This window comes from Amblyomma americanum, chromosome 9 (genome assembly GCF_052857255.1).
Source record: "Amblyomma americanum isolate KBUSLIRL-KWMA chromosome 9, ASM5285725v1, whole genome shotgun sequence".
In the NCBI taxonomy this organism is placed as follows: Eukaryota; Metazoa; Arthropoda; class Arachnida; order Ixodida; family Ixodidae; genus Amblyomma; species Amblyomma americanum.
Genome location: NC_135505.1, coordinates 18,563,642 through 18,574,072, shown reverse-complemented (window position 1 = coordinate 18,574,072; position 10,431 = coordinate 18,563,642). Strand labels below are relative to the sequence as shown.

Genomic DNA, 10,431 nt, shown 5'->3' with positions numbered 1-10,431 from the left:
TAAACACAGCTATGGTATAGCTACACAGAGGAATTTGTTGCATTTCTGCCAAGTGTTGCATATATGAAACCAGCAGTAGTTGCTAATAAAAACATTTTAGTGAATATTTTGTGGCGTCTGAATCTCTATTTCAGTTCTGAATGCATGTGTGCAACTTTTTTACCTATTTCCCTACCATTTTCTGGTACTGGGAAATACTGGGTTATAAAACTTGTCTACGCGGCGGCCACAGGAACAGGTGCAGTGGTCGGGGCGAACTATTCACCGACGGTTACACGCCTCTGTCACGCGACATTCTGCGGCAGCAGTTTTGTGGCAGAGAAAAGGACGCTGCAGGGCAGCTGCGCAATGAGGGCGCCAGGGATCTGTAAAGCACAGAGCCGTTCGGCGTGGCATCGCTCTACTCCTTGTAGCAAGCACCGTGCGTGAATACGCTCATTGCAGAGTGCTGTGGCAGTGTCTCGTGAAGCACAATGTGTCGTAAGGTCAATAACGCTTCGCGTCAATATATTGCGCGTTTATCTGAATATTCACATATGTTTATTTAAAAAGCACGGGAACATACCTCGGTGTGGTCTCTACATGTGGTTTGTACAGCAAGGCAGGCATCATATGTATACGTGATAGAGTTCAGTTAAGAGACGATTAGTTAAAAGAGCTTAACTTTCCAACTTCCTAAATTTTTTATTTGTTTTTTTTTATAAACGAGATTTAATTCCTCATTGCATCAATAGGCGCAGGTGTGATGCAGCACCTATTAATGATTAAAGTAATAAAAAGTTGAGCTGACTTACCGAATTCCAGTGGTCCCTGCGTCCAGACAATATATCAAACAGGGTTGCTCGGTGAAAGACCTGCTATCTCCAGGTGCCGCTTACTTGTAAGCTTGAGAGCTGGGCAGTTACGCAGTAAGTGGTGAATGTCAGCTTAAATGTCCTCGCGTTTACATATCGGACACCCAGGCCGAGGAAAGATATCACGTTGCTGAGGCCAGTGCCGAGTGACGGCAGGTGTGAGGGCAACCCCGACCCGGATAATCCGAAGAACAGCATTCTCTGCACGATTAAAACCGCGGCTGGGGGGGGGGGGGTGGGGGTGGGGGGGGTTGTACCGCACGTGGAGGGATGACAGCACATGGGCGGCGCCGAAGTTTTTTTCTTCATAAAAGGAGGGTAAAGTTGTTTAAATGAAGGAGCGGAGACATTGATGAGTGTGGAGTCACGAGACGGGTCACTAAATCTGCCTGGTTTTGAGAGGTGAGCAGATTCCTTGGGACCCACTCAATACACACTGCCTACGGGGATGCGCGCCGGAGGCCGGCGGATGTCCTGACATATTACTGGGCAGCGGCTAACACGTCGTAGCAACCGCACTGCTTGAAGGGCGTCAGTGCGGATGGCAACGCAGGCCACAGGGAGCCCATTTGTGGGGGCCACGGAGCAGAGTGTTTCTTGAACTACTACGAGCTGAGCACTGAAGGTCGTAGGGTGTTCTGTGAGTTGAATCCTGGAGGTTTCATTTAGGGCAGTTCTGCATGGGCAGTAGATTGCTGTTGTTTCACAGGCTTGGAAGCTCACGTGTACGTAGACAATGGACCCTTCAAGCAGGCAAGCATATTGCTAATGAAATTTCTGGCGTAGAAACTATGCCGAATTAGCAGATGTTGGTCAGCGAATATAAATTGTGCTATAGTGAGAAAGATTACACTGCAAAATCGAAGGCTGCCATTATCAAAGATAATGAGAATTAATTTTTTTGATTCGGCATTGTGGCCCGAAATATCGAGTGTAGTTTCCGTTTCACTTCAGAAAGCTCACTGAGTTGGCTTTCCTGCGTTGCAATCGGTAAAACGTCGTCGCTAGATTTTCAAATACAGCAAACAGAGACGCAGTTTGTGTTTTATGATGTAGAATTGGGTAACCAGGTTTCGGCAGCGATGCCACGCGCGCGGACGCCATTTTGCAAATAGGAAGGTGGGAAACCGAACTCAACGAGATATGAGAGAGGCCTTAGGCCTGCAGTGGGCGTAGTCATGCGGGTGATAATCACGAACGTCGTCAAAAACTTGAAGTCTCTGACTTTTCCGCACGCTTGTATATAACATTCATAATACATACGTCCCACAACCAAAATATATACCACACTTTGAGCGACAGAGGAAAATAGAGAACGAAAAAAATAACAGCGACTGTTATCACAAATTTGTTCTCTCAGATCTGAAGTACACAACAGCACTCTATATTGCAGGTACTCGCCTATGGGGCAGATACGTGGAGGTTAACGAAAAGGGTTCAACCTAAGTTAAGGACAGGGCAGCGAGCTATAAAAAGAAAAACGATAGGTGCAACGGTAAGAAAAGGGGAAGCAATGGGCTTGGGCAGGGCATATAATGGAACTGCAAAATAATGGCTGGTCTTTAAGGTTACCGGAGTGGATTCTTTAGGGAAAGGAAGCGTAGCAGGGGACGGCTGAAAGCTAGGTGGGTGGTTGAGATTAAGAAGTTTGCGGGAATAGGGTGGCGGCAGCTGGTACAGAGCAGGGTTAATTGGAGAGATATGGCAGAGCCTTTGTCCTGCAGTGGGCGCAGTCAGGCTGCTGATGTTATAAGTAGACAACAGGGCTGCAAGCAGGCGTTAGCGATCGTACAGGTGAGGTGAGGTGACTGTCCCAGCAGGCAGACGCACGCTATATACCTGCGCTCTCATAGTCTGAGTTTGTCCACTCATTACCCCGGGTTTCTTTTCTCCTGCCTTTTCGTGCCTGACAAGGCCTGGCCTTCAAAGAAGGGCATCAGGTAGAGCGCCAAGGTCTTATAGCGAACGTGCTTTTTTGCGACAGCGCTCCAATAGCTCAGATGATTCTTGACAATTGCGACAAAGTACTACAGGCAAACTAACGCGATAGCTGATGACACTATCTAACCGCCTAGTACGTTGCTCTCGGCGTCTATAGGTGGCGCAAACCGGGCGTAAAACTGCTCGCATCCTCAACAGCGGGTTCATTTTACATGGTGTGTTAACGCAGTTGGCATGGAGAACAGGTCACCGTGAAGATCTGAATGAAAAGGTACAGTAGTATAACCATGAGGCAGCGCTTACAAAAGGACCTCAAAAGAAGCTCTGCTTTTTTTTTTCTGAGCACATTGTTACCGATTTGTAGTCACTATTGCTCGGTAAAACAAAAATACCAAAATTCACCGCTAAATTTATCATTACACTAGTTTAATGAGTTGCCGCCTAATATCGCCGTTTTGACCAACTTATCACTATTCCCGCCTAATATCGCCGTTTTGACCAACTTATCACTATTCCAAGTACCATTGCTACCTTTTTAGACGCTTTGTTTTGATTTGGGTGGTTTTTTGTGTACTGTATAATTTTTGTTTTTCTTGCTGTTTTGGTGTCATCGCTTTGTCTTTGACCCAGTGAGCCCGCAAAGTTTTCCCTTCTTGTTTTTTAGTTTTCTAATTGCATTTTCTCACTTCCGAGCATTTCTGTTCAGTTTTATATCAGTGTCCAGCTCTCTTAGACTGTCAGGCACTATGTACGCGTTATCAAAACTATTCTCCTGACAACACCCTTACTTTTTTCTTGTTCCTTATGATTATTGTTGAAATGATATATTGTTTGTTTGACTAGTTTCTCTATTATTATACCAGCTTACATGCCATAATATTTATTGCTGTGCCTTATCATGATAACACCAACTCTCATCCTGTCTCCTCCTATGAAAATTCTTGGTCGTTTAGTCCATTTAAGAATAAATCATTAAAAATGCATCATTGTACTAGAGCAGGTTGAGCCTGTAGCGTGAGCGTTCAAAATCTCACGCGCTGCTGCGGGCGAGAAGTAAGGAGGGATACCGCGGCAAATGGCTACCATATGCGGCCGTTGTAGGAGGAGGACTGCTCCCGCAGCAGCTAATCGAAGGAAACCTCCTGTGGGTACTTTTTAAAAAAAAAAATTGAGGGCGCTTAAGCTTATGGACACCTCGGTACAGATCTTCAAGATCAGTTTCTAAGAAACCCGTGCATTCACTAGACGCGCCTTTATTCATATTGAAACGTGTAGCCTTCGTGGCGGTGTGGAAGCGTCCCCCTATCAAATGCTAAAGGCCCTGGTTTGATTTCTGGCCTACGTTTTTATGTTTTTTTATTCACTGTGTGTACGTGGATCTTTACGCAGCCCCCGAATATTTCTAACGCGCGGTGCAGCACAACTACAACTACTACGACGCCGACGGCTTCTCAACTGAACGAGCTGTATACGCTATCGCGTAGAAGAAATCGGGAAGACGTGAATGTTGTGTTCAAATCCCGGATCGGTTCTTGAGAATTCATTAAAAACGTTTTCGACAAAACATCCCAGGTAATGTGACTACTGACGCCGTTACGAGTGGTCCACAGAAATGTGTTTCAGGGTTACTTGAAAACCTCGCCTGGTTGCTTCTCCGCCGTCATCTGTGAATACGCACGATAACGTCGTCCAGAGTCGTGGAAATCATTCGATACCTGTGTTGTAATATTTAATTCATATTTGTGCAGAATGCCACGTTTTTGGACCACACTTGGCACCTAGGGGTAAGTACGCCAACACACATCGTGTTCCACAGATTGGTCCAATCATTTGGCGCGTGTTGATTGTTCATGTTTCTTTAAACAAAGCGTCAGCGGCATTTTTAGGGATCTAAAGCTTGTGGTTATGCGCTCGGGTGTGCATACTCAGGCAGCGTGCCGCGTAGGCCAACACTTAAGCGACACCGGGACTCAAGGAGCCATAAGGAGTACCGGTGAATGCCGCTTTCTTCTGTTCCTCCGGTGTCTGTTTCGTAGAACTAGTGCAGTGTATCAGTGGCCCGCATGACGTACATTTATCATACAAACACAGAAGCCAACGGCTATTTATTAAGTGCTGCTTTGTAGCATAACAAGAGAGGACAAAACGATGCAAGTCTTTTTATACACTACAAACAAGATAACCAATTTTCTTCACGAGATCATCCTACTGATGAACGCTTGTGAAAAGCAATCATTGTCCCTAACATCGTTCTCGGTAATGTGCAAACGCCTTGTAATGTCTCGGTAATGTGCAAACGCCGGGAAACGCCTTGAATTTTCACAAACTAGCTGGGATACCTGCGTTATATTCTTTCAATTGACCAATGAATCGGACCTGATATCGGCTGAAATTTTCCTTCCAGAGTGTTAAGAGGCTCATAAAAGGAACATCTATTGTTGTGGACCATCGTTACGTTTCCTGATGCGGTCGCGTTTGGTCTTTAAAAACATATAAGGCGCTTTGAACACAGAAGAGTACATTGGAAAAACTCAGCTTTTTTGCGAGCATCCTAAGCCAACAGTTTTTTTTTGTGCGTGAAAGAAGTCTGGAAATATTCAAATTTTAACTGCGAAGTATTCTACATTCGAGTAAATAATATTTCAGAAAAAATGAGAAATCAGTCGCGCATGCTTGCACATTGCCAATAAGGCTGATTTCGCAATTCCTTTTAAGGTTTACGGCGTTAAAGGCTGCCTTGGGGAAATCGTTATTACATTGAAAAAATTCGTTGCTACTGGTTCGACAAATGCCAGTGATTACTAGATAGGGGTAACTTTCCCTTCCACGATTTGTGCATCAACACACATGCGTACATAGCATCTTGACGGAACTCAACTATACGCTTCCTCCAGTGGTTATTTATTGTCCAATTGACAGGCCGTGTGCACCGACGTGAAGGGTTCGGCGATGTGAGCTAATGAGAGTGGCGTGCGCTGCAAAAAATGTTACTCCATGAATGGCTGGATGGATACGGCTGAACCCTTTGAATCGGGAGGTGGCTCAAACCACCTAGCCATGACTTATGTAATTTTGCTCTTGTCTTCATTTTATCCACCAACCAGATAACCTTCGCTTGGTTACTTCTACACGCTTAAAATCTACTTTCCCTTCACTGTCTTTAAACCCGAATGCCTTGGTTAAATCAGCCCCGCTGCTTTCCACTGTAGGGTGAAGCCCTTTACAGAAAAGTATCAAGTGTTCAGCCGTTTCCTCCTCCTCTCCGCACGCTACGCACAACGCGTCTATCTCGTGGTACCTGAGTCTATATGTTTTAGTCCGCAAAACTCCCGCCCTGGCCTCAAACAACAAAGAGCTTCCCCTACAATTATCATAGATATCTTCTTTGGCAATTCCCTGCTTAAAAATCCCCATGCCCCTCCACCCCGCCCCATCTGTTGTAAGCGCCACAAATCACGCGCGTTTTATTTGTAACAATTAGAGAACACTTGCTGTCAGATCGTTCGTTTTAATAATAAAACATCATTTACAATTATTATGTGCACTCGGAAAAGATTAAACGTCGAAAAGCAAGAGATGGGTAAGTGTACCAATAGACTGCCGGCGACCCTCTATAGTGCTAAACGACATTGTGCATTTGGCTACTCCGCCATGCACGGACGCTTTTTTGGCCATGTGATTGCGCTTTGCAGTAGAGGCGGGAATGGCGCAGGGAAAATAAACGCAAAAGCTCTGGGAACCTATACATTAACTATGCCCGGGGATTTACAGACGAGAACGACATAACACCGTCTTGAATGTCACGGCTTTCACTGCCCGCTTCCGGCTCCAAATCAGCACGCTCGTCACTTGTGAAAAACTACTTATTAGCGAAAGCTCGGCACTTGTAGGAGAATTTTAGATCGCTGTCTGCAATCTCGAAACAAAGTGGTAGAAACTATCCCAGCGTTGCCTTCGGGCTTTTGCGTGGACTTGTGCAATTTACAACGTGGCTTCCGCAGTAGTCAAGTGCAGTGTTTGTTCGCGTGTACTCGCTACCTTCAGTCCTTTTTTCTGGGACGGTCATTCGATATGATAAGCGTGAAAGCAAGGTGGACGCAGGAATATTGCTTAAAAACGCACTGAATGCAACTTCAGGTGGTGCACAGATAAATGTCCTTTCACGCTTCTATGATTCAGGCGCGCAGCTAGCGTGCACCAGATTTGCAATTTGTAACAAACAATTTTTCTGTGAGCTTCCTGAACTATCGCTATTTATTCATTTGTGATTAGTATACTTGTGCACGCCCTTACTGTTTGACGCCAGTCTTCTCACAATTGCAGCTGTACAAAAGCTTTGAGTTTGTCCCATGCGACACCCTTGGCATCAGCATCGGGTGAGTGAGTGCGATGAGCACATTTTTCTGTTCTCCGCAGGCACACGCAAAAATCAAACGAAATAAGTGTGCCCAGCATAACAACCGAGCTACTCGAAAAAAAAAAGCTGGAAAGTTTATGCGAAGTGTATAGGACAAAAGAATTCCAAGGATGATTACGGATTTGCCTAATGCGAAACTTAAGCGCAGCTCGGTCGGTGACTCAGGCTCTGCAGGCTCATTGTTTTGCCTTGCTGGGTTGTCGGGAATTTATGATGATGATTATAGATTTTTATGGCGTGAGGGCATCTACGTCCGAAGAGCGCCATGACACAAGGTATTTTCCATTTCTCAAGGTGGGGTCAAAGACCCATTTCCCAAGCATTTCACCCTAAAGAAGCCGAGCACCAGACCAGGGGAAAGCTTCTACCCATTCTATCACCAGTGGGTACCCGGCGGCACTGGGGATCGAACCCCGCATCACCCACATGCGAGGCGGATGGTCAACCACTTGGCCACCGCTGCGGTGTCGGGGCATTTACCTACGATATTAGTTCGACAACAGTATTAGTTGAAGAAGACGACGATGTGCAACCCACTTCGTGCGAGGGCGTGTTTATTAGATAGCAGTATTAGTAGAAGACGACAACGGTGTGCAGCACACAGCGCGGATGTGTGCTGAAGATTAGCACGACGCGTGATGGGCAGCGGCGTTAGCCCTGTGCTCTAAGTTTCTGTAGGCTCATTGTTTTGCTTTGCTGGGTCGTCGGCACGTCCGTGGACGGCATTAGTTCGGTAGTAGTATATTATTTGATGAAGACGGTGATGCGCGATGAACAATGCGCGGGAATGAGTAAATCAGTCCGGCAACAGTATTAACAGTATTAGTTGAAGAAGGCGGCGATGTGCAATGCACATCGCGAGAGTCATCGTCAACAGCCTGACTGCGCTCACTGCAGCACAAAGGCCTCTCCCACGTCTCTCCAATTAACCCTGTCCTTTACCAGCTGCGGCCACCATACCCCGAACACTTCTTAACCTCTTCCGCCCACCTAATTTTCTGTCGCCCCCCGCGATATGCTTGTGCTCTCGTGCAGTGGCCAATGAAACTGGTCTGTTCTCGGGGCCGCGGGTTTGAATCCCAGCAGTGGCAACCTTTCGGGAAAAGAAACCCATATGCATATGGAGTTATTGGATGTGGGCGATATGGGACATATGGGATGTATGCGTCATATGAGGAACATGGTTCAGATAGTGTGACCATTTTTTGAAAATACGGGAGGCATGGCCATATGATTCCAAATCGTGGACACCCCTGTAAAATAAGTAGAATGCAATAGACTAAAAAGGCGCCGGAATTTGGTTTCCAGCCAGCCACCTTCAGTTTCTTAGCTGAGCACGCTAACCGCTACGCCACGTCGAACGCTTTATTTTTCTTTATGCATGGAAATTGTGCCGAAAAGAAAACATGCTTAGCATGTGTCTAAGCCTGCTTACGCCACAAAACACCAGGCCCACCTTCCAAAGCATCAAATGTCTGGGAGGCACACACATGCATTCAGATATGGGAGCCAGCTACGCGGCTCTTGCAGGGCCGCATATACTCCACGCACAAAGCGCATTGCTCAAGAAACAAAGATTTCGACGACCGTGGTGGTTCGGCGTGGCGGTCCATCATGCGGCTCTTCCAGAGATTAAATAGGGTCTCAGGAACATAAATAGATCATATGGTACAATACAGTTTTTCTCCAGAAGGAAAGAACGGATACTGTCTAGCCACGTCGAAAACTTTAAAAAATAACGGGATATTTTCTCAAGTCTACGACGAATGTGCATTTTCGCTCTTGGAAGTTTTTTGGAAGTCATAGCTGTAGCTGCTTGCCTTGCAAATGTGCTGAATATTTTTGCCCGCTATCTGCAGGTGTCACTGACGCCCTCCGTCTTTTTTAAGCATCGGTTGCGGTGCAAACATCTGAAAATGTCATAATTTCTCAATGCTTGCTTTCATGTCGTGCCCTCTGAACGTACGTAATACGCACAACTACCTGGCTAATCAATGCCTGGCATAATGCGTCGTTTGGCTTCACATGAGGTCAGGGGAAGAGCGTCGTCGGGAATACGCTTCCGACTAAGCACTCAGAGGCACGCAAATGCACAGGACACCATGGAATGAACCACAGGCAGGTACACGCATGGTGGTTGCAGAGTGCATCGTTGTTTACTATCCAGGAGGTGCAGATTTCCAGCACAGCAGAAAGGAGTAGCAATGCAATATGGAAAAAAATGTGCGGCAGTGATCGTGGTGGTGGCGCCTGCGTTTTATTTTCTATTACCTGGTTTAGCTTGCGAAAGCTCTGTTTTGAAGGAAAGCGCACACGTGCGTCATTAGAACCTGACATTCTACCGATATAGGCCAACTTAATTTGTCCTTAGAGTCCCTTAACTATATAGCAACTCATGTTTTCGGCTCTATGTGTAAGGCGGAATGTGACGATTCGAATATAAAAGAGAAGCCATTTCGGCTGTGGCCAAGTTAAGCTTCATAAGTTAATGATCCCTCCCAGATTGGTTGAACCAGTTCTTAGAGTCCTGGTAAGTTCTTTTTCATGATCATTATCTGTGGCACGAGCACATCTCACTTTGATCCCGTGATGCATACAATTTCACTCCCGACTGTACGCTTTTCGACAACTCACAGGGGACATTAAATTAGAGATATTTGATGCCATATAATATAATCAAATAGTTAAGATTCAAGGACCGCTCGCATGCTTCCGACCGCGTTCCGAAGTACATGCTTTATCCTCATGGACAATTTAGTGAAGGAAACTATCCAGAAATCAAGGTTCTGGTATGTCCACTAATGTCACCTAAAGCAATATAGTGCCCAAGAAAGTTGTGTCTGTCCGTGGTTTTCAGCAAGAGCAAAATCGCGCGCTTCTTTTAAAAAGATGTCTTGTGCTGAACATGGGATCGCCTACACTAAATGTGCAATAGGAGTGGTGTACTGCATTCCCCTCTCATGTGGGGCTTCATACGTTGGCTAAACTGGCCGCTGTATATTAGTGACCGGCTACGGGAGCCTGTCAAAAACATAGAAAACAAAGACACTAGTGCTAATCTCGTGCGTCACATTGCTTCGTGCACGTGTAGGGCAAGGTTGGAGAAAACCACGGTTGTAGGCAAGAGCGGCAATGATAAGGCTAGGCTCGTTCTAGAGGCTTATTATATCCGAAAGCTGTCCGATCGTTGTGTCAGTGACACGTCTGTACACGTTTATT

The 10,431-nt window shown here is 46.0% G+C and overlaps 1 protein-coding gene across 3 annotated transcripts in view; it reads left to right on the top strand.

Annotated features, from left to right (window-relative positions):
* LOC144103818 (uncharacterized) overlaps positions 1–10,431 on the top strand; it is a 205,264-nt gene that overhangs the window by 98,227 nt on the left and 96,606 nt on the right. For all 3 annotated transcript variants that reach the window (XM_077636519.1, XM_077636518.1, XM_077636517.1), the window contains exons 8-9: positions 4,544–4,579; positions 7,119–7,171. In XM_077636519.1, coding sequence (XP_077492645.1) covers positions 4,544–4,579; positions 7,119–7,171 — 89 coding nt within the window. The remainder of the gene's footprint in view (positions 1–4,543; positions 4,580–7,118; positions 7,172–10,431) is intronic.